Source organism: Anopheles merus, chromosome 2L, assembly GCF_017562075.2.
Source record: "Anopheles merus strain MAF chromosome 2L, AmerM5.1, whole genome shotgun sequence".
NCBI classification, from domain to species: domain Eukaryota; kingdom Metazoa; phylum Arthropoda; class Insecta; order Diptera; family Culicidae; genus Anopheles; species Anopheles merus.
This window is the reverse complement of record NC_054083.1, coordinates 41,043,459-41,068,432: the sequence shown is the minus strand read 5'-3', so window position 1 is coordinate 41,068,432 and position 24,974 is coordinate 41,043,459. Positions and strand designations below refer to the sequence as shown.

The 24,974-nt window shown below is 49.4% G+C and overlaps 1 protein-coding gene across 5 annotated transcripts in view; it reads left to right on the top strand.

Annotated features, from left to right (window-relative positions):
* The window catches only part of LOC121594687 (triple functional domain protein), a 70,077-nt gene that overhangs the window by 21,353 nt on the left and 23,750 nt on the right, over positions 1 to 24,974 (top strand). For all 5 annotated transcript variants that reach the window (XM_041918261.1, XM_041918264.1, XM_041918263.1 and 2 more), the window contains 4 exons: positions 571 to 1,233; positions 1,305 to 4,632; positions 4,711 to 5,039; positions 23,087 to 23,345. In XM_041918261.1, coding sequence (XP_041774195.1) covers positions 571 to 1,233; positions 1,305 to 4,632; positions 4,711 to 5,039; positions 23,087 to 23,345 — 4,579 coding nt within the window. The remainder of the gene's footprint in view (positions 1 to 570; positions 1,234 to 1,304; positions 4,633 to 4,710; positions 5,040 to 23,086; positions 23,346 to 24,974) is intronic.

Sequence of the window (24,974 nt, the reverse complement as noted above, 5' to 3'; positions counted from 1 at the left end):
CCAAAACGCTACGGCAGCAAAAGCAATCACACTGCTGCTTGGAGCGTAGTGTAACAGCGAATGGGTTGAGTTTCAACGAAGAATGCTAACCTTCTCCCTGTCTTCCTAATCTCATCAACGAAGACGACGACAGCGACAGCGACCATTGGGGGCACGGCGTTCCTGGATTGGGTCAATCGAATTGCGACAAAGTTTGTTGTCGTGCCGTCGTCTTTCAGACTTTTACTCCAGGTTTCGGGTTGCTTCTTTTCCCTCGAGAGCTATTTATAGACGATCATAAAACTATTATTTCCGTCTCTGTTGTGTAGGGGATTGTTTACCCATTCCCTTCCGGCGTAGCACTCAGGTAGAAGTTACCTGCTACTGCGCCACAACCGGGGTCGGGTTCGCTGTCTGTGGGTTAATTGTATTTAAATTGGCGTTGTATATGGGTCAAAGCGACAAGTGCAACATCTCGCCATCCGCCTAATGCTATCCAATTTGTCGCAAACGCGCATTACACTCTCCTTAATGTACATATTTTCTAATTACACTGTGCTTCTCCCTCTCTCTCTTTGGCATTCCCAACAGGTCCTGCAGCAGCTCGAAACGACGCGCAACGCCCAGCAGCAGCTGCTCAATCTGTGGCAGCACCGCAAAACGAAGCTCGACCAGTGCTTCCAGCTGCGCCTGTTCGAGCAGGACTGCGAGAAGATGTTCGACTGGATCCTGCACAACCGGGACGTGTTTCAGGAGACGTACGTCGAGATCGGGCACAACTACGCGATCGCGAAGAACCTGCAGGAGGAGCACCAGCGCTTTGCCATAACGTCACGCAACGTGTGCGTCAACATCAACCGAATACTGGCCGTGGCGGCCCGGCTGTACGAGGGCAACCACTACGCGGCGGCCCACATCCGCACACTGGCGGCCCGGTTGGACAAAACGTGGAAAGACTTCGTCACCACGCTGGACGAGCGGACGGCCGTGCTGACGCTGTCGGTCGTGTTCCACCACAAGGCGGAGCAGTACACGGAGAGCGTCAGTAGCTGGGCGGCGGCCTGCGAGGCCACCATACCGACGCCGACGAATGTGGAAAGCCTGGAGACGGCCATCGGGACGCACCAGTCGCTGTACGAGGCGATGTGCCAGGCGTACACGGAGGTGCACTCGACCAGCAAAAAGCTGCTCTACCAGCTCGACCATCTGGTGCAGGTTTGCAATCAGCCACCGATTGTGAACACTAGGAAAAATGTAAGTCTACCTCGGTTTGGTTAGGCACGCCTCAGGAGCTCTTCGATGATGCTATTTTTATTTTATTTTAGGACAACTCGCATTTCAATGGTGGCAATCCGGCGGCCGACTACAGCGAGGGTGCCTCGCACGTGCTGGCAGTGATACATCAAATACTCGGCCACCACCGGGCGCTGGAGAGCAAGTGGCATGCGGGCAAGCTGCGGCTACACCAGAAGCTCGCGCTCCGCCTCTTCCAGGAGGACGTGAAGCAGGTGCTGGACTGGCTGCAGAACCATGGCGACGTGTTTCTGCGAAAGAACAGGGGCATCGGCAAAAGCCTGCAAAAGGCCCGCATCTATCAGACGAGCCACGAGCACTTCGAAAATGTCGCACAAAACACCTACCGCAACGCGGAGAAGCTGCTGGCGGCGGCGGAAGAGCTGGCCCGGTCGGGCGAGGTGTCGCCGCAGGAGATTTTCTCCGTCGCGCAGGAGCTGGAAACGAACGTGGCGTCGTTTGCGGAGCGGGTCGAGAAGCGGCGCCGGCGGCTCGATCTCGCCGTGGTGTTCTACTCGAACGAGAAGGAAATCTCGGCCTGGCAGGAGCAGCTGCACGCGGAGGTGACGAACGAGGAGTCGCTCGAGCTGGCGAACGAGCATCTCGAGGGCACGGAGCGTATGCTGGAGCAGTGCAAGGAGCAGGAGGAGAACACGCTCAAAACGTGCATGCAGGCGATCGCGCAGGGCGAAGCGCTGCTGCAGGAGCTGCGCGCGATCGAGGAGGAGGACAGCTCCGGGTCGCTGACGGCGGTGCAGAACGCGCTCGATCGCATCCAGAAGAACCGGCTCGACCTGGAGGGGCTGTGGCAGACGCGCCGCATGAAAATCGATCTGTACCTGCGGCTGCGCATCTTCGAGCGGGATGCGCTCGAGGTGTCGTCCCAGCTGGAGATGTGGTCGGAGGAGCTGCAGCACACGGAGGTGTCGCGCGACTTCCAGAAGACGGAGCAGTTCCTGCGCCTGCACAACGAGTCGGTCAACCAGATGCAGACGACGACGTACCAGGTGATGAACCAGGGGCACGAGCTGATGCAGCTGTTCGAGTCGTCCGGGCTGCTGATCATGGCGGACGCGAACCACACCGCCCAGACGCGGGTCCAATGCTTGCTAGAGTTTCTGCACGATCGCGAGCTCGACCTGGAAGATATGGCGGAGGCGAAGCGCATCAAGCTCGAGCAGTCGATGCAGCTATGCCACTTCCAGAACGACGCGAACCAAGTGATCTCGTGGATCCGGAACGGGGAGGCGATGCTGATGGCCAACTTTTCCATCCCGAACAACTTCCAGGAGGCGGAGCAGCTGCGCAAGGAGCACGAGCAGTTCCAGGTGGCGATCGAGCGCACGCACACGTCCGCGGTGCAGGTGAAGTACCGGGCCGATGCGCTGATGAACGCGAACCACTACGATCCGCAAAGCATCAAGGACATTGCGGAGGACGTGACGAAGAAGTGGCAGAAGCTGGTGACGTGCGCGGAGGAGCGCCACAAGCTAGTGACGGCGTCGCAGAACTTTTTCAAGACGGCCGAACAGGTGTGCAGCGTGCTCGACAGCCTGGAGAAGGAGTACCGGCGGGAGGAGGACTGGTGCGGTGGCGGCGGCTCCACCGACAAGGGCCAGCAGATAGTGCAGCTGATCTCGAAGCACCAGGAGCAGAAGGAAGCGTTCCTGAAGGCGTGCACGTTGGCGCGCCGCACGGCGGAAACGTTCCTGAAGTACGCGAACCGTTCGCTGCAGTTCTATCACGTCAAGCCGACGACGGTGAACAGCGAGTCGCGGGTGAAATCGATCCTCGAGAAGCTGCTCGCGCAGGAAACGCAGGTGCTCGAGTACTGGACGCAGCGCAAGAAGCGGCTGGACCAGTGCCAGCAGTTTGTGCTGTTCGAGCGGTCGGCCAAGCAGGCGATCGAGTGGATACACGACACGGGCGAGGCGTACCTGTCCTCGCGCAAGAACAAGCTGTGCTCGAGCCGGGAGGAGTCGGAGCTGCTGCTGCGCGAGCACAACGAGTTCAAGAGCACGGCGAAGGAGACGCGCGAGCGGGTGAAGCTGCTGATACAGCTGGCGGACACGCTGGTGGAGAAGGGCCATGCGCACGCCAGCTCGATCAAGCAGTGGGTCGCGACGGTCGACTACCGCTACAAGGACTTCAGCCAGCGGATGGAGATCTACCGCTCGAATCTGGAGAAATCTCTAGGCCTACCTGGTATCATACAGCAACAGGATGACAATAACCTTAGCAGTAGCAATAGCAGTAACAATAGTAGTAACAGTAGTCTTAACGCGGGCCGCTCCCTTTCCTCGGCCAACTCCAGCTCGGGCATCTCGTCGGGCTCGGGATCGTACGCGAGCGTGATTGCGGTGGGCGGCGCATCGCCCGTACCGGCGGGCGGTGTGCCCGGTGGCAGCAATGGGGATGGCAGCAGCAGCAGCAGCGGTCCCTGCTCGACCAGCTCGACCGGCACGTCCGCAGGGTCCGCGGGCGGCTCCGTGCTCGAGTATCGCCATTCCGACCCATCGCTCGAGACGAAGCTGAACGCGGCGGCTGCGGGGGCGGGCGCGGTCGGCGCCGTGCAGAAGGAAATCAACGAGGAGAAGCGCAAATCGGCGCGCAAGAAGGAGTTCATCATGGCGGAGCTGCTGCAGACCGAGCGCACGTACGTGAAGGATCTGGAGACGTGCATCAGCGTGTTTCTGCGCGAGCTCAAGAGCGGCCAGCAGGTGCCGCCGAACCTGGTCGGCCGCGAGCACATCCTGTTCGCGAACATCGAGGACATCTACCAGTTCCACGAGAAGATCTTTCTGCGCGAGCTGGAAAAGTACGAAACGATGCCGGAGGACGTCGGCCACTGCTTCGTGACGTGGGCGACCAAGTTCGACATGTACGTGCACTACTGCCAGAACAAGCCGCAGTCGATGGACTACATGGTGCAGCACGGCGGCACCTACTTCGACGAGGTGCAGCGCAAGCACAAGCTGGAGCATTCGCTGCCGGCGTACCTGATCAAGCCGGTGCAGCGCATCACCAAGTACCAGCTGCTGCTGAAGGATCTGCAGTCGTGCTGCGACGAGGGCCGGGGCGAGATCAAGGACGGGCTGGAGGTGATGCTGAACGTGCCGAAGAAGGCGAACGACGTGATGCACCTGTCGCTGCTGGAGCAGTGCGACATGCCGATCGACAACCTCGGCGACGTGGTGCTGCAGGACTCGTTCCTCGTGTGGGACACCAAGCAGATACTGATCAAGAAGGGCCGCGAGCGGCACGTCTTCCTGTTCGAGCTGTACATACTGTTCTCGAAGGAGGTGAAGGACACCAACGGTACCGTGAAGTACATCTACAAGAACAAGCTGCTCACATCCGGTAGGTCGACGGATAGAAAGGAATTGATTGGATGCTTTACTTACTTGTCTTCCTTTTTGTTTGGTTTCCCCGTTTTAGACTTTGGCGTAACGGAACACATCGAAGGGGACGAGTGCAAGTTTGCCATCTGGACCGGACGGGCCCCGATCCTGTCCGACTATCGCATCGTGCTCAAGGCGAACAGCCTCGAGACGAAGCAGCTGTGGGTGAAGCGTATGCGCGAGGTCATGCAGGAGACGTACTTCTCCGGCACTTCGTTCTCGCTGCTCAAATCGCCGGCCAAGGTCAGCGGCAAGAACTTGGGCCAGCGGCTCTCGAAGGACATCGACGATACGCTGAACGACAACGATCAGGACGGCAGCTCGCTGGCAAGCTTCGGGTCCGGCAACACGACCGACAGTGAGAAGGTAAGTGAAGAGCGTCCTCAAATCAGCGGTGCTGCATACTTAGTGTGCATTGTTGTGGCAGTTTGGATGCCCCAGTTACTGCTCTTGCACAGAAGCATGATGATGGTGGCTTAATTGCAAACTTTTTCCCCAAACTCGCTGTCCGGAAAGCACCACGAAATAAGTATCGGTTTATAGAAGTTGTTTCCTCCTTTCTTCATCGTTTTGATACTGCTGCTATAAATAGTTTCCATCAGCGAAGGAAATGTCTTGCGCAAATGTGACAGTAACAGCGAGTGCCAAATGCCCCCCGGCATGATTTATTCCGTCAAGCTCATTAGTTTACCGTAGCGCGCTTTACATTGTTAAACAGATGCTGCCATGTTTGATGGCTAAGCTGACTTCCGAGCTGGTTGGAAGGGCAAAAATGTTTCCATTGCTCCGTTGTTAAAATTTGCATCCCTGCATTTCCGTCTGGCCAGCGGGATGCAGCACAAATGGTGACACCGATGTGCAAACACTGCGGTACAATAAATACGGCATCAATGTACCGAAATGTAGCAAACCAGACGAAAGGCAAAAGAAACAGAGAAACAACCAAAGTGTGCTTTGAAAGACACGAGAAAAAAGCCACATCTTCTTCTCTCGAGCGCAGCGCAAAGCGTGATACACAACTGTCGACGGCACGGATTCCGTAATGAGTTTCAAGGGTGTTATAATGAATCCTGCACACTCAGTCAAGTGTTTTGCTTGGGCATCATCCATCCGCCTTTTACAAAAAGCGGACTGTGCAGCCAACCACCCTTGTCAAATACAACTGCAACCGATTTAAAAAAGCGTACACAAAAGGGGATAGCACAGAAATCGCTCCATCTGTAACCGGGAAGGGGATAAAACAACCCCAAAAGAGACGGTGCTATGCTCTTGTTGCTGCGTTGATGAGTTGGGAAAACAAAACGTCCCGTGTTCCTCCTCCTCGCTATCTCCCCCCGGGATATGGTGTGTGGAGGGCCAGTGTGATGAAAAAAGAGCCGAGAGCATATGGAAAAAGGATGCTGGAAGAGGGGGACCCCTCCCCCAAACCGCGAGCAAAAGCATATGCAATACAGCACAGCATCCGCCACAGTGGCCCGTTTTGATGAGCATGCGTCGAAAGTAAAAGTCCAATGTTAAGACACGGACGAATGCCGTACGTGGAAGGGGGGGGGGGGGTTTCTGTAGAGTGATGCTGGATGAGTTTAGCGGCATTCCCCCGTCCCACGGTTTTTGTTTGGCGGATTTGTGATTTTTACTTAATTGCTCCGCGTGATGAGAGATGCGTGTTGGGAATTAATGCTGCCGGTGTGGTGGGCCTGTGAAGCAACGCAACACTGGATTCGTTTTAGCGTTTTTTTTTGTATTGACCGTGAAACGTGACCGTTGGAATTGGTTACACACGCAAAAGTAGCTGGTATAACAATAAAACAAAATAAGAATGTACAAATCACCAGGCGTCTCCATTGGAAAAATGCGATCGCTTAACAGAGCTTAACTCCCGTGAGCCGTTTCTTCCTTCTTGTTGGCCTCTAATCTGAAGCAACAAATCGTGCCGACCTGTGGGAGGTATCTCGCTAGCATCGGTGTGTACACCGCCGCCTTTGCTCTCTTCGCTACCGATTACATAATAATTTTATCATCTCAGATTGGATCCAAGGACACTCTTTTTTTTTCTTCGTTGTTTTGCTCTGGAGAGGCAGTTACGTTCCCGACACGGTTGCATCCGTCTCTCTGTTTCCCGTGAGACATAGTGTGCTGTGTGTGTTGTTCCGTATGCTGCTTGTTGTGTCACGCATTCGCGCTATCGCGCGCCTCACACAACAATCCTTTTTCTCTCTCTCTGTTTCGTCTGTTCCGAGGCTGCCGGCTTCGTGCTTTCACTTACTTTCTCTTTCGCCGATCCACACACACACACTCTCTCTCTCTCGCGCGCGCGCTTACGCTCTTTGTTTGTTTGGGTTTCCAGTGGTGATGCGCCCACCTTTAGCTCCACTAAACCAGAACCACTAGCGTGCCGCGGATTGTGGTGGTGATACGAACGTAAGTTTAGCTTTGCTCTCTCTCTCTCTCTCTCTCTCTCTCCTCTCTCTCTCTCTCTCTCTCTCTCTCTCTCTATCGCTCGGGAGAAGAGTCTCACACAGACACGGTATTTGTATTTGTGTGTGGGAAAAGGATGCTGTGTTTGCTTTTTCGGGAAGTCCAAATGCCGCACTACTTCCTGGACCTCTCACGCATGCAATCGCCTGAGCGCGCCTGTGGTCAGATGAATTGTTTGAAGATTACTACCATGTTTGCCGTTTCACGATGGCTTTCTGGTGGTGGATTATACCTGTTTTTAAATTTTGCTTCCTATTGCTTATCTGAATGAAGTTTCACCTTCTTTTACGCCGACGATATTTGCTTAAATTTGATAAGATCTCCATTTCCCAAGATGTAACCGTATTAGAAAGAGCAAGCAACGAAGCAAACAGCTTGCCGGATACATAAGATTAGCTAGCACGTCAAACAACCTTTCCGTATTAGTATTGTTATCTGCATCATCATCATCGTCATCTCCCCCCCCCCCTCGGGGGCGCATATCGGATGGGCAAATGGGCTGGCGATTGTGGTTAAAGTTTTTAATGTGCTGCGCACTTGAGCCCACGAAGCCATTGAAGAGTGTGGAGGTGTGGGGTTCTACTGCTTGGCTAGTAGAAGAAACCGTTCATATTCACACAAAGCCAGGACAAAAGGAGCGGTGTAGTACTCGCATTGTCAGCAGGTTTGTTTGCCTTTCCGAGGTAGCCCATATTCTCTGTAGCAGCGCCACGGTATGGTGTGGAATTCACGATATCTTTCAACAAAATCAGTTTTTTCAAGAAGAGGCGGCGGTACTGCGGATTAGGTTAGGTTCTTAGCATCCGATCCACCATTGTGTGCTCGCTGCTGTCCATGATGATCGGGGTTGGAGCATGATGCGAACAGCAAACTAATCTCTGTGCTGGGCGTCATACCGGAGCAGGCTAAGGTACTCGAGTGTACTGTTCCTTGGAATGAAAGGCTTGAGCATAGATAAAAATAATCTTTAATGCTTCTTTTTTTGTGGTGGTAAAGCATATGAATGAAAAGTGCGTACTTTTGGAGCAGAGCGGTTCGAGCACAATGATAAGCTTTACAGCTATCCTTTGTTGGTATTTTGAACTTAGCTCCTTAGACAAAGAAGCCAGAAATTAGAGGTTGAATGTAAAATTTTGTAAGAAATGTTGGATGTTAGAGCATCTAATAAGCATTCATGACATGTTAGTACATGCCTGTCTGAGTGTAGTCTCGGGCTCCGAACTGCTTCTGAACATTGCTACTACGATTCCAATTCCGGCTATATCAAACCGACGGCTTCGGATGGCTCCTGACGGCTCCGGACGGCTCCAGACGACTCCAGACCACTCCAGACGACTTCTACGGCTCCAACTAGCGGCTCTGGACGGCTCCGGACGGTTCCGAGTTTGGAGTTTTGCATCTACCTTACGGAACCGTTTTCAATTTTGACGGAGTCATTCGGAAGCGATTCGGGATGTTTGTTGAATTTACCCATTACTGGTGTAGTCACTGATTGTAGTGTATGCTACTACTATCGCCTCACAGTAAAATGAACCTTTCTTTTAATGCTTAAAACAAGTAGCATAACGTGTTCATCTCAACTGCTATTCCCCTACGGATTTAGCTGTGCGATGAACTCTTGCGAAGAATGAACCTCGGAGACACGACCGAATCTCTCTTTCGGTCGCGATTTCTTCCCCACGCCGAATACTCTCAGCTCTTTCTCTCACTCTCGCTCTCATTTATCAATACCAAAATTTTATCTCATTCATCCACGACAAAACCATCGAGCAAGAGAGTTAAAGTTAGCATTTGGCTAGAGAAGAGAGGGGAACGGGCAACAGTAACGCAGCAACCGCTTGTCATTTAACGCCAGTGAACACGCCGCACCAAACGACGCACTGGCTGGGGAAGAAGGGGATTTGGTTGAGCATTCCGACAAGCGGGTCACCACCCCATAACGCCCATGCTGCAGATCCTGCGATCATCCGACAAGCTCTCTCTCTCTCTATCTCTTTTGCAATGTTTCTCTCTGTTACGACAACTCTCTATGAAGCCCACATGAAGCTCCCACGCGTTGGAGCAGCGTTATCCTGCTGGAGCATATCATAACGCACACAAAAAAAGGATCATCTCTTTGTAACACACTCGCGGCCACTTGATAGTAAAAATCGCCCACCCAACATTTCCTCCAGCTGCACGAGATGATTCAGCTCTCGGAGAGTTCCCGTACCCGTTACGCCGTCCACGACCACGATGAGAGTACTGCGCGAGAGCGCCACACGAACCGCGTGCGTAGTTTTAGGGTCTCGAGGGTTTCGCTGCTCGTACAGTTTGCGCGCGACCTGCCATCGGTGAATGTCGTGCCCGTCGTGTGTTGCTCGAACAGACACACCAACACACACCACCAATCTGTGAGTGTGACACGCGCTCCGTGACACCGCCGTGTCGCAGTGTCTTCGCAATTGGGATGCAGGTCGTGATGTGTAAGGCGGGGGGACATAAATCTCAGCGCTCTGTCTGCAGTGCTCCGACCTGGACCCGGGGGGAGGGGGGGTTCCGTTTGGTGTAAATTTTGGGCCGCCAGCACAGGGAGTGGTGAGGTGTTGAGCAGATTTTCGCTTCGTCCCAGTGTGTAGGATTTAGGCGCGGATGCTGTGACGCCCTCGTGTGCGTGTGTGTGACGGCTGCTTACCAATCCTGCATTTGGAGCTCTAGCCTACTACTAGCGTTGGTGTTGCTCAGAAGCAGGCTGTGCCTGCTGCTGCTCTCCCGTTAATTTGTCTTTCTCGGAGGTCATGGCTCTAGCAGCGGCACACGGTCGTGTTGTTTGACGCTTGAAGACATAACGGCAAAGAGCGAGAGTGAGTGAGAGCGAGAACAAAAATGTGGACAATGTAAATTTTACATTATTGGAGCGCACCACACAGCAGATGGGTTTCACTGGACAGGACACGGCCGGACACGCCATCACCCCCCAGAAAGCAACCGTATGTGGTCGGCTGTGCTTTGAGACGCATTCGCGTTGAAGGAGAGAACCCTCAAAGGAAAAGAGCAAACGTGTGGTGATACAATTCTTAGGCCGAGCCTCAAATCTTGTGCTGCTTTTTGGGCAGAATTCGGTTTCAAGTTTTGCAAGACGCGTTACCCGGGTGTCCTTCCCGGTGTGGTGCCGTGTGCGGTGAGAAAATTACACAAGCAAAGAAAAACACAACCACAGCCCGAACTGTGTGTCTGTGTGTGTAGGTTGTGTAAGGCGGGTTTTTGCTTTGATACGGTGCTCGGTGCTGTGAAAATGAACCCACGGCAGTGTAGATCGTCGTGTGTTTGAGTGAGACTGTGTTGGTGGGGCGATGAGACGTTTGAAATAAGATAAATGTGTGTATCTACTGCTAGAAGCGCACCAAACTCTGCTAGCCAAGTGAAATGGGGTTGCCCTTTCGCTCTCTCGTTCTCTCTATCACACACTCTCTATCTCTCTCCCTCTCTCTCGCTTTAGCAAGCAAATATTTGTGTCCATTTAATTTCACTTTATCGCAAACCGCGAACAACCGCGCGCCGCACAACACAGGACGTGTAAAGGGAAGGGTGTCATAGTGGGGGCGACAGGGTGATTATGTGATGCTTTTTTTTTGCTGTTCAGAGCAAGTGGCATGTGATAGGTGCGCGTACCCATGGCTACCCAATTTGCTTTCCTCGGGCCGGGTGTGTAACATACGGCACCGCGAACACGGTGGAAGCTGCAGTGTTATGCCTGTTCCTGCCACTTAGATCCGAGATTTTCATTTACTTGAGTGTGTGTGCACGTTGAGCGTTGAATGCTCTGGGTCCCAACCCATCGAGCCAGGATTTTCCCGGCTTTTCACCATCACCACCGACTCCCCCCCCCACACACACGCACACACATACGTAGGGTGTAATTTAACTCTCATTTTCACGTGCGCGCGAGTTCGCATCGTTCGCCGCGTTTGTCCCCGGTTGATCGCTTGCTCACCGCGAGAGCCATCGTTCTCCTCGCTTTTTGCTCGCTCGTGGGCTGTTTTCCCGTGTGTACGCTCTTTCTCGCACACACACACACTCTCTCTTTTTCTTATAATTTTGTACTTTTTTTTTAATATTTCTTATCACCACCGCATTTTTTTTTTTGCTTTTTGCTTCCTGTAGGGGTTAATTTAGTATTTGCGTGTGTGTCTTGTTTTCTCTCTTTTTTTAGCCTTTTATCCGTAATCTGTCTTGATCCATCTTACTGCTCCGCCTGTTTGACAAGTCAGGGCTTTTTTTCTTTTCAAAATTAATCAACTCCAAGGTGGCAAAACATGCGTTTTTGTGCACAGAGTGTGACCAAAGGGGGGCGATGCTTGAAGGGTGATAGAATTCACATGTAAAGCAAAACCCCAGTCTCGGCTCCAGCAGTAAGCAGTGTGGTGTGTGTTCCCCCTCTTGGTTGGGGTGACCAGAAAAGGTCACACATTCACTCTCGTTCACATTCACATTTCACACACAAACTTCGTATGTCGGGGCTCACGTGTAGAAGACTTTGTGGAAAAATATCTGCGAAATACTCGACACACACTCCTACGCGAAAATTTTGACAGCGCAACCAGCAACAAGCGCACACACTACCTACCCAAACCACTCCCCCGGTGAGTTGAGTTCGCCCGAATATGTCCCGATGTGTGTGGTTCAGACGACCAAATGTTACCGTTTCCTCCTTTGCCTTTGCCCTGAATATGTTTGTGTCTTTTGCTGCATTTTCTCTCCTTCTCCTTCTCTTTCTCTCTCTCTCTTTCTCTCTCTTTGAAGCATACCGTCAAGTGGAGTTTCTTGTTTGTTTGCACAGATGGTACGCAAGAGATACTGTGGAAGGTCCATCGTGTGGTGGTGGTACAACCGGAGGCAACTTGTTGTCAGATAGGTGTCCCGTTTGATACCGACAAACGGCGGCCCTCTCGACGGGGACAGTGAGAGAGCGAACCCCAAAAAAGGTTCGAATTTCAAGCGCCAAATACGGCGCAGAAGAAAAAGATAGGTTTAAATGGAGGTATCGCTAGCCAACTTCCAGTGTCGCGGCCATATTTAGAAGGCTTGTAAAGTGTGTCCCCAAGTACACTGTGTGTGTGTGTGCATGTCTAATCCCTTCTAAAACATCAGTAGACGCCCAAATCGGGACGTGCGACAAAACGTGGATTAAAATGAAGCTAAAAACACACAAAAACATGCAACCACAACCACTGCTGCTTGCGTTTGTTAGCCATTGATCCTGGTGCCATGGTGAGAAATAATTATGATCCATCAAAATGAGTCAACTGGTGGGCTACACGTTGACCCGAAGGTTGCACAGTGTCAACAAGTCGCCTTTTTGCGCTAATGTGTGCCAAACGCTGTCACGCAACAAGATTGCCATTTGCCTTCTACCTTTCCCAAGAAACACCCCCAGACACACATATGTACACCTTGTTTAAGGGGTTTTTTTTCCTCTTCTTCCTGCTGGTGAGGCTCTTTTTGCTGTTGATTGAAAAGTTTTGACCGAACATTGTAGGTTTATTATTTGTCCTCCCCAACCGTAAGTTATCGCCCACTGACTGCGTTAGAGCACAGTGGAGAGCTAGCCGGTCGCACAATTTATGTCTGCCTGTGGATGTAGCCTACATCCTACATGCGGGCAATGTTATTAAAGGGGTAAGCTTGAGGAAGGCAGAGAGGAAGAGCGGAAGAGCAGGCCAAAAAGGACTGGATGTCATTTTAATGAATGGCAAACAGCATTCGAGGATCGATAGAAAGTGTGTTCATTTTGTTGTGTTCGAATGTGTGTGTGCGGTTACTGTAATTGAAAAGAGCACAACATTGCGTGTCGAATGAATTATGAATGATTTTTTCCGGTCCCCCAATACCATATGATATGGTAATGTTGTGGGGTTTTGGGCTCCATATACACATTCATAGAATGTTGATTTATTTGATTGATTTTTTTTCCTTGTAAAAGGACCTTTTCGTCCTTGGGACTTGCGCGCCAACCTCATATACACATAAGTTTGCCTTATTAATGTTCATTTTGAATGTTATCAGTCATTGATAATAAGGTGAGATACGATTGCAGGGGGCACTGATCCATATGGGGTTTGATACCGCACCGACGATAAGTTCACAACGGAACACGCTGCGTCTTATCATTAGACCGTCAGGTTGCACTCGATATATGAAGTTAAAAGGTGCTTTAGTTCAAACTGCCAGAACCGTTCTTTTACAACACCACCGTTACCGTTATCCAACATGTTTCACACATGCAGCGAATTTAATCGTTTTTCACGATGATCCAAAAAGGCAGCTCACAAAACGAAAATCTCCCAGCTACTTGTTTATGTGCGAAAACTGTGCAAAAGCAAAAAAGATGCTGTGGTTGTGGTGCACGGTTTCCAAGAAGAAGAAAAAAAAGACCCGAACGTCCATCCCGACCGCGATGCTGTGGTGGTAGATAAAAATTAAAAATCTCATAAAAGCTGATCTCCGGGTTCTGTGTTGGTACACAAAACACTGTGAAGAAGCCAAAGGGAAGAAAAAAGAAATAAAATTCGCACATATATTCCCCGCCCTGCACAGCGGCCGGCGGCGGGACCCCGATGGAAAGTGAAATCATTACCCTTGAGTTGAGTTGGTCATAAATTAGATTGTTGTGATTATAACGGACTACCACGGTGGGAGGAAAATAAGAGCAAGAAAGAGAGGGAGGCAATGAGCGATAAAGAGACATAGAGAGAGAGAGAGTGAGCAGCGATACATACGTATGGAGAGAAACGTGCAAGATGCTGACGCCTTCCCCTGAAACACAACCCCCCAGTGTTAATGACTGAAGGGGGATTGGGTGGAAAATTTGGGCATATTTTAGGTTTTTTCTATTCAGGAAGGAATAAAACCACGAATAAATAACGAAAAATGGAGGAGGAAGCGAACAGGGAAGCAAGGAAGCTCGGGAAATGTCCCGCGGCGTGGAGAAAAACCAATGTGCCCGTGTGCCGGTTGCAATTGTTACTTATTGTTGATTTTAAAATGGTTTCAAATTTTATTACCTACCGGTTTGAGGGATGGAAGCATGAGGTGTGATGTAGTGTCCCCCAGTACATCCTCCGGGAAATGGGGTGTTTAGAAACCGTTGCCGGTGAAGGAAGAAATGCCTTGGGGAATGTGAGGGGAAACGCGAAGTGTGTAGGTCAGTAAACCAATATGGTCGACCCACATCTGGTTTCTTGGTTCTGGCGATGGTGGTGACTAAGGGAGGAAACGGACAATGTAGGGAGGATTTAGAAGAATACTTGTCAACCATCCATGGCACGTGAATGTCGTTGACAGGGAGCTGTCGAATAAAATCTCCCACGGTGGTAAAATGAGAGGGGGAGCGTGCTGTGGTGTGTAGCACAAGTGGAAGCCAGTTGAGGAAGGATTGTAAGTGATCCGTCACCACTGCGAGCACTGAGCATTTCTCGTCTCGCCTTCCTATCCCTACCCCTTCGTTCCATGATTGGCACTTGACTGTTGCGTGCCTGTCCCAGGTTTACGTGTGTACGTGTCTCTCTCCCTGTGTGTGCGATTGTTTCGTGTTGATGTATGTAGGATGCTGCTGTCCCTTGGTTATGCTCAAACGTTTGGTTGACTCTTTCTTTAGCAGCCGGGTTACATAACTGTCGGATGATGGCGAGGCCACTCTTCTGGTCCGCCTTTCGTTTGGCAGTTTGTCCGTGAGAGAGTTGGCGTTTTTCTTCTTTTTGCTTTGTTGTCTAACCATGTCACACCTTTCCATTCCCCCCTTCCCACATTAAAATGTGGGCAAGTGGGCTACAACTGAAGATAAAACAGTGTCAGCATTAGTGAAGAAACTAGAAACGACACCTGTTAAATGTGAGTGAGCATTCTTGAGATAATAATTCTCAGCAGGGGGGTTACACGAAAACTCATGTTGTATGTCATACTAAAATGTGTCGTACTTTTCTTTTGGATGATTAGCAAAATGTTAACAAGCTGAGAAAAACACATGTAAAAGCTTGTATGATAATGTTGTCACACATTGGAAGGTAGCCAATCGAAGCGGGGACGAGCGGAATGGAATTTTCTCTCAATCAGCCACCGAAATTCTTCCACCAACCTTTAGTCCTTCCTATCTCACAAATGAAGACAAACATTCTAGGGGACGAAAAATATGCCTCTACGCACGTGCGTGCGTGGCTGTGTGTCCTTTGCTTCTTTATTTAAAATGGTTCCGGAGCTGATCCAAACAGCAGCAGCAGCAGCAACAGCCGAGAACCGTACGGTGGCGTCGGAATGCCGAGACTCCATCAACGGACTCCATGTCCAACCCGGAGAACCCTTCACTGACTGCCTGCTCACACTCTCTTTCACTCGCGCCCTTGCTCTTCACATTCCGGCTTTTTACGCACAGTCGTCAGCCAACCGTGAGCATTTATCGGGTTTATTTTTGGTCCCAAAGAAATATCCATCCGCCACAATAAATCGGCGACAGAGATGCCAAGCTGTGCCGCTTGGTCTTTGGAAGCTTTCGGTACTTACCTTTTGCTGCTTTTTTTTCTTTTTTTTTTCCTTTACATTATTAATAAAAACAGTAATCGACGGGAAAAGGATGGGAGAAATCGTAAGCGTTGAACTTATTACTGACCAAAGGGGGTGAAAACTGTTTTTAAAAACCTCAAAGGAATCATTTGGATTTTGGTTGCTCATTTTGGTGTTTTTATTCTTACCTTTTTTACCACCAAAAGTGTCTACGAGTGTGATAGCACTCTTCAAGGTCATCATTAATTAAAGTATTGGGTGTTTGGGCTGGGAAAATGGAGTGGAAAAGCATTGCAAAACTACATTAGGTGTCGCAAGCGCTCCGCTCTCCCATTCCTTTTAAGAGTAATTAATTAAACTTCATGGTGTGTGTGTGTTTTTGCCATGTGTCTCTGTGCGTCTATCAGCAGTGTGAAGGATGTAGCCCAGAAGCGAGATAAAAGGATTAGTTACACTTTTAATAACCTTGCCGGGATGCCCGTACGCGCGCGCTCCGACCGTAGTATTTGTTGATTTATGTGATAAGTGTTAAAGTTCACTACAAATGAGCATATATGTATATCTACACTTTCGTGTGTGTGTGTTTGTGATTTGATGAAAGTGGTTCTGAACCAAACGTCCAATCAGCTAAAAGCATTACAGCAGCAGAGCAACATCGGCAAAAAAAGGAAAGGAAGAAGATATATTTCGTATTTTTTCTATGCTGCGAAACAGCGAAAATTTAGCTAGCAATGAATGAATGTTATTACTACTATACCGTCGTGTTACGTTTGTCAGCTCCCGTGTACGAGCTTGTTGTTTTGTAAAGAAAAGAGAGAAAAAAAGCGTCCGACGAGAGTGGTTGGTTGTAAATCCGGCAGAATTGCATTCGCAAGTGTGGGGCCAGTCTATCATCTTCTCTTCATCTCGCCAAACACGAAAACGCCACACGGCAATGTTGTGAAGTATAAAACGCAGCTCAGCACCACCTATAATGCGCTCGGTGTGTACCGTTGGGCAGAAGCTATCGTCAACATCATCTTGCTCAGCGATAGTACAGCTACCAGCCCAGCCACCACCATCACTAGTAGCAGCAGCAGCAGCATCGCGGTGCAGCAGCAGATAGAACAAGAATAGTGGCGTGTTGTTGTGGTGTGTCGTGTGACAGTCCCAGCCAGTGTTTAGTGTGCGGTGTTGGTGGTGAACTGCAGCAGCAGCAGCAGCAAGCATTTACAGCATGTCGAAAGCATCCAACAATGTGGACAAGGGCGGCGGAGGTGGCGACATTGATGGGGCTGACCGCAGCAGTGCCAAGGGCGGCGGCGGTGGACTGTCGTCGACCGGGTCGACGAAGAAAAGTGGGCGAAAAATTTCGCTACCCTGGTTCCGGCAGAGCAGCGTCCCGTCGCACGCCGCCCTCGCCCGGCAGCATACGATCGATTCGCCCGGATCGTTTCAATTCTTTCGAAAAGTAAGAAAGCGATGGGGGGAGGGGGGGAGGGTTTGTAGTACGTTACCACTACTGTATACTATTACTTCTGAATGGTGTGTTTCCAAGCAGAATGGTTCTGCGTGCGAATGGTCAGTTAAAATTCGATCTCAGAGAAATGAAGCTTTCTCGTTTGCACAGAAATGCCATACTGTCATGCACAGTAGTTTTGACAAGAAACGCGAACCAGTAAAAGGTGGACAAATTAATTTTCGGGGTAATGGATTATCGATCGGTCAGGTCAGGTCAGTCAATTTACACGACTTGTGGCATGAAATACCACCCATTTTCTAACATAGCCAAAAATGTCTTACTTTTTTGTTTGCTTTTCGTCTCTTGCTAGAGTCCCGATGATAGATTTGAACTTCCAACATATTGTTTAGCAGGCTCGCGCACTGTTACCTGCACCACGAGCTCACGCCCCTCAGGCTGCGTTTATTTCTTGCTTTTATTATACAACCGAAGCTGGATACCGATCAGCACTAATGAATGCAACAAATCGCTGTATCTGAGTGACAATGATGTTTGCGAATGTTGCGAACCAACTCTTCCGGCCAAGATATCTCCCATGGGAAGAACCAATTTTAACGAACGTAACGCAACTCATTGTTGACACTCATTATTTGACATACTGACATGTCAGATGATGATTCGCGGCCGTTGCTGTTTGTTGTTTTGTCGTCACGAAGGTGCAGTCTGTTTGTTGCTTAATAAACAATTTTGTTTAGCTCGTTTAGCGCAGTTTCACACGTTGATCGTGTTTTAAGTACCACCGTTTATGGTTCTGGATACAACATACAAACACGGGGAATACCAACCATGAGTGGGATACGCTATCCAGTACTTTCCCAAACCAACAAATCATACCTGATTAAGTGGCGGTGACGTGTGTGTGTCTGTTTGCTCTTTAACTTCTAAGCATTTTGTCACTGCGCCCCCATAATCACCAGAGGGCGGTACTCAACCCACCACCTCATGTGGGCCGCCGGTCACGCCTATTATGTGGTTGATAATTATTACAATCAAATTATAACCTTCCGGTTGGCGTATCGCTCTTATATTTTCTACACCATATAGCTTCTCCCGGCTGAGTCCCAATCCGTGTGCATTTGCCCTCGCGTGTAACATGCATCTAATAATTGCATTATGCTGTTGAGGGGTGTGTGTGTGTGGTAAGGGGTTGTGGAGGCAAAAGGTGGGAAAAGCACCATATCATACCACCATCCGGCTGGCGGGGGGTAAACCCTTGGCGTGAGCAAAACGTGTTGACAATTGATTAAACTTTGCACTCGCTTGCAAAACACACTGACACACACACACATGTACACATTCATACAGTACAGTGCATATGCAAATTGAATCCCATTTGGTAGAGGGCGGCGGTACTACCACAATGCCCTAACGAAGCGCGAATTATTGGGAGGGAGGATAGGCTGTGTGTGTTGTGTCGTCGTCTGAACGGGAAGTGCGCAAATATAAATCCAAGCCAAGTGCGCGGCATTTCGCGCATTATGCTCTCAGCCCTGGCTCAGGGCTGCCGAACATGTATAAATAAAAAAAGAACAAAACAATACACTACACTAGAACGGAAGGCGCTGGTACGATTTCGACCGACCGATCCGGCACCGCCCGGGGGATTACGGAAGAGCGTTATCAATTATAGTGAGGATTAGTACCGGCGCATGGGAAAGAGGGGAACAGTGATGAGGAGGAGGATAGTTACACAACACAATTTGTTCGGGGCTTTCTTTTGCAAAAGCAACCTCCCCGGCGGGTGGAACTCGATAACGCCGCGGCAAATGGGGATTTATTATTCTTTATTGTTTATCGCATCGTGGCGCTGCTGCTGCTGCTAGTTGTTGTTAAGATGTTGAGCGTTGTTGAGCAACAGAATTGCAATGGGATTGTTTATTGGGTGTGTGTTGGCCTAGTTTTTTTGTTTTTCAATCGATAAATGCAGAGAAGATGCACTTTTTTCGTTTGCCAAAAGCCAAACTTTCCTTCCATATGCAAAGTAATCAAATACCCAGACATCTCAGGGGTGAGTGTAGAGGGTAAGGAAGGAACTCGATGAAGAAATTCGTTTCACTCTCTCGCAGTCGTTTTGCAGAAAAAGTTTGACGTCGCCTTCGTGAGAAGCATATTGGGTAACTTTTGAAGAATCGAATCGGTAATTGAGGAAAGATTGCAAACTCTACCCATTTGCCCTTACCTTCCGTACTTTGGCCAACTTTTGGTCGTCTTGACAGGCACAACACAACCTCTCGTATGTAAAGGAAATGCGTCCAACATACACACACGGTGACATCTGTCAAAAAGCGTGATTGAGTTGCAAATGTCCTGGAGAGGAAGAACTTTACTGTGTAGCTATTACGATACACGGATCTTACAATGTCCTTTGGCTGTTTGTGTACAATTTCTTTAGTGTGTGTGTGCGTGTGTGTATAAACCAGGATACAATCTCCAAAGGTCCTCACTAATCTGCTTCAAATGTTGCTGCCTGACCCGCTCACGTACATGATTTGCCACATTTTGCCACAGAATCGCGCAGATTCTTCCATCTTAACGGTGGTGGGGCATGCCGTTGCGACGATGCGGCTGTGTAATACTTTCCATCCATTTTTGTTGTTGTCGTTGTTGCCCTCCAGCCACGAGGACGAAGAGATTGGTTAGTTGATCAAACGAGCTTCGCCGCCGTTATGCATACATGTGTGCCACTTACCTTGAGGATGCAGCCAGATGTGCGTGTGGGGCAGGGTGTATCGCCTTATGCTTCAATTTGGTGCGCTTCAGCTTCCCTGTCGGTTTGGAGATGGAGAAGAAAAAGCACAGGTGTATGTGTATTCCCCGAGGATGGGTTGAGTTCTAATGGGGTCGCTCTCAACGTGGGGGAGGGGCGGTCGTATGTGCAAAACATGTGTGTGTGGATGATGTGTGCGATATTATTGTGCATTGCCGTCTCTTGTCTCGCTCCCATGTGTGCGCCATCATCTACTTGGCCAACTTTTCTCGTGCTTATGGGATAAGAAGCAACAACATTCTTCTCGACTAAGCTGTGCGGAGAACATTCCACATATCTGCCGTACACACATTGCTTACGTTTAGGACCTGCAGGCATAGGATTTTATGTCTGTGTGTGTGTGTGTGTGTGTGTGTGTATGCATCTTTTTTCTTTCTCGCAAAACGTTAGAAACTGGCGGAAAGAACGCACAAATGGTTTGGTTGGAAGCAAGGACGGGAACACAGTGCTAAGTGTACGCCGTTGTACTGTTGGCAATCGCTTCAGGTACCGCTCGCACAACTGTGTTGTGTCCGTTGACAGTGCTTGCTACGTATTTAGCAACGTTCCAAACGCTGGTTTTAGTCCTACTTAGTGCCGATTATGGTTTAATGCTGGAATTACATCCAGCTAATAGGATTACATTTACACGTACCCACACGTTTGCTGTTGTACCAGTGGCCTCACCGTGGTGGCTTAATTAATAAAGCTAAATATTTTCGCTTCATTGCACTGGAAATTCATGGACGATTTGCTTCTGCATTGTGCAATATTTTGATTGGATTAGGAGCAAAATCGTTTGTGCGGCTCTTTGCGAATGCTTGGGAAGTCGGTAACGATGCCGCAACAGCACTGAGTTGTCGTCAATCGATGCCGTAAAAATCGCGTACATAGGACGTGGAACATCATGAATGAATGATTGCTGGTCCTACTGGAAATGCATATCAGCGAACTCCACTATTTGTGGGAATTGGCAATGCAAACCGGGTTCGCTGTTGTACCAATGTAAATGTTTACTGTGAAAAGAACAAAAAAAAGTGGAATTAAACCGCTTTTAAAGAAATTAAATGGGGGCAAGTATCCACTCCTTCTCCCATGTGTGTTTATTTGCGCAGGAATGACATCGCCCACGCTGTCATTATTTACCATACATCAGCAGCCTTTTGTTGATTGGTGGTAGTTCTACCGTATGGTGATGGGTTCTCGTTTATTTGTTCGTCAGTTCGGTTGACCCTCACGTCCCCCACCCTTCCGCAAAATACAGTTGTTTGCTAATGGTTCCAGGATCTACTGGCAGTAATACACTACTGGAAACATGAGCTTTGCTCTCCCACACTGTTTGTTCGAGGGGAGGGTGCCCGGTATCCTGGCGACGGCCATAATAAGGAGAAGTAATAATTGCGTCAAACGGCAATGGCAATCGATGTTTAATCGCATTAGACGAGAAGCCTAAAATAAATATTCATTTTTACCACGTTTGTGTGTGTGCTGTGTGTGATTCCCTGAATAAGGATCATTTCATTGATAAACGTGAATAGCACTCGCTTTTTTTATCGATCAAGCTCGAAAGCGAATCATTTACGCTGTTTTACGACCAACTGTAACGATCGACAGCTCCGGAGTTGCGGGAATGGTGGCCATCCTACGCACCAAAGGATGTTTTTGTCTGTTTGTGTGTGTGTGTGTGTTTTAAAAGGGCAACCATTAATAGCGTTATTCGTTTGGACCTAGCTTAATGTTGCTCTCTGCCTCGCATACTGGTACTGTGCCCCTTTGCCTGTGCCGCTTGGCCTATGACCTATGTCAATAGATTATTATCCACTCCCAATATCTTGACAGTCTTGAATTTTGACAGCTTGCGGGCGGGTATAGGACACCATCTGTACGCTCTGCGCGTCTTGTGCTCCCATGTTGACAAAGCTATGAATATGATAAATTACTTTAGGCGTACGTCGCGACCGGAGCAACCGTCCGTCGCACGAGCCGCGGTATCACATTTATTTCCGGAGGCTTTCCATGGAAGGAGGGAACTACTATTACTACTGCTACTACTAGCGCACAATTAAGTGGAGGCGAGTTTCGAGGGTTTCCTAGCAATTATAACTATGGATGTGGATCAGGTTGTTGTGCCTACCTGGCGTACTTCCGCTGTGTGGAGTGAGCAAAATGGTGCTATTTTAATCGACCGATATTCTGTTAACCTTGTGGAACAGTGCTATTCGTTCGTAGGACACCATTGGGAGGGCATTGGAGAAGCTTAGAATATCCGTATGTAAGAGATTTTATGTTAGAACTTGTACGTATATAGCACTTGACCTATCAATCAGCAAATAAACCCATGTGTGGAGTGGATAATAATAACCCATGCGTTCAAGATGAACAGGATTTATGACTCAAAACAGTTTATGTGATGTGGTTGTGCGCTATTCCATACATATTCCATCCCAAACAGCACATAAAGTTAGGTAGATTACCTGAATGTAGTTCTGGTCTGGTTGTAGGAACTGCTGGTAGTATACCTACCTTAACTTCTTAGCATCATCTATCGACATGGCTAAACAACTTTAGCATATACAACTTCCACATCAATCAGATCTTGGGTTATCTTTAGATTAAAGCTTCTATAAAAATTCTAGACGTTTATGGCTAGAACTATCGATTGTCTCTTCTAAATGGTAACTAAACATCATTTATTGGATCCTCCAAATCGTCAATAATTTCTGACTCACTTGTCCAAAATCCTTCAATACAATTGATCCAGTTTAGTTTTCCCATGAAAACTATAGCTTCAGACGATTTCTGTGTTCTAGATTTCAAAATCACTGTCCCCATTTGCCTGTCCCATTTGTCGACCAGTACCTGAACGCTATATCCGGCCAAGGCAATGCTCGCATAATTTACACGCGCGCGCCTTCTCGCTAGCCCGACAATCGATAGCAATGGTCAAACAAAGGCAATCGATTATTTCGTTGTAATGTCTCCTCCTGCACAGCAGTAGAGGGGAAACCATCGTAGTACCGACCAGCCGAGTGCTGGTACACACTACTCTTATCGTCATTACATTCTCTATCCCAAGCACAAGCTCACTTTTCCAGCAACCCATGTTCGGATAACTGCTAACACAATTTCTTTTCCTCTTTTTTCTTTCTCCAGGGCGGATTAGCGGAGATGACATGGGTCATAGCGGACCATACGGCAGCCCCGGGCACGTCCGAGCTGAGCGTCAGCAAAGGTCAGCAGGTCGAAATCGTCGACATGAACTGTTCGGGCGCGCCCGACTACTGCCTGGTGCGTCTGTCGATCAACGCGTCCGACAGCCAGGAAGGGCTGGTGCCGGTGACCGTCCTGAAGCCGCTGCCCTCCTCCCACAGCAAATTGAACAATAAACAGCGCGACACGGACACCCTGGGAGGTAAGTTTGGTATCATTTCCACACAGACATACACACACACACCGCGTGCTCACTAGCACCGGAGAAGTTCCCGATCCTGACGATGGAGCATCCCGTACAAGCGTGTGACTTCTGCGTTCTCTCCGGGTCACGTTTTGTGGTCGCTCTCGGTACTCATTTTCCCGCCCATCGTGTGAATGAGCATCGGGGGGTGGGCCTGGTTCCGGAAGTGAAGCTTTCGATTAATTGGTCACGATACCCGAACGGGGTTGGCCGGTAATGGCTTAATGGTTTTGCGGCTACGTTTACCGCTCTCACGCACACAATTTCATTACGGTCGATTCCGGTGCAATCGAATCCTTCTCCTTCTCCTCCTATCGTTCGTCGTTTCGTCGCCACAAGGCACACTGTGGGTGTGTTGGTGTTCTTCGGTGTCCTTTTTTCCTGCCGCCCACCGGTGTTATCCCGCGGGAGGACAAACACACACGGCAGCAGCAGCAATAGTGCGTGAGATGAAGCGCCACATGGACCGGAAATTGACTCCTTTTATACAGCTCCTGGACAGCTCGGGTGTTTGTGTGTGTGTGGGAGCTGCTGTGGTGGTCTACTGCTGTGCAATGAATGACGCTTGCGGTTGAATCAACATCTTGCACCACAGACCCCACGTTAAGATTGATGACCACGACGCCGACCGACGCTTTTGCTGCCGATGATGATGGTGGTGGTTTCACTTTTCACACTGCTTTTGCTGGATCTTCAGCCACAATTTTCACTTTTTTTTCGCACAGTAGTCCATAAATATACCAACGTGGTGGGGCTATGAGCGTGTTTATTTAACGATGCCTGAGCGCCGAACGACCAATTGGCGTGTGTGAATCGTTCCGGGGTTAAAGGTTAGCTACCGGGGATCGTTCGAACGGACGCTTTGGCCCGTTAATTGAATTAGCACACGTATCTCTCCCGAAATGTTGTAGGGGAGAGCGTCGGTTTGGAGGAAAGCTCTTTTTTTTTTTTTGGAGGCAATAAAGCGCTATCAAAATAAACCATTTTCCGCAACCGCCGGGGAATGGAAACAAATGACGCTCAGCATTCGGGGTGTGGTTATTTTTTTGTCCCTTTGGTGCGCTTAGAATGCTTTTCAATGTTTTTCCCCCATCTTTTGCGTGTGTATTTATGGAATACTGACGTCACGTGGGGAATGTCGCGAACCGATCTGTCTTTGGAGCAATTATTTTATTGAGTCTTGCTTTGATTGAATGTTGTCGTTGTTTTATTAATTAAATTGACTGCAAAAGCAAAGGTCAATCCCTTCCCCTGGCATTCATCTTCAAATGCAACCAGCAATGTGTGCCCTTAGCGACCTCCCCCGGGGAGCGAACATTGATAGATTGCTTCTTCCCAGCTGCAAACGTTTTAGATTTGTCCTCGGAAGTGAAGGAGCATTTGGAACGGCGCCTCACCCAGTGACAATCAGGCCGCGTCCGCGCCACGGCACTGTGTTGCGAGTCATTTAACGAGATTACATGCCAATTTGCAATTGCCCTCGGGGTGGCGCGAGCTTCTTTTGGAGCGCTGCTGCAGCAGCGTACAACCATTCGCGTCCGTTTTGTCTGCCGCTACACACCGACGCACCAAAGCAAAGGAACTCCC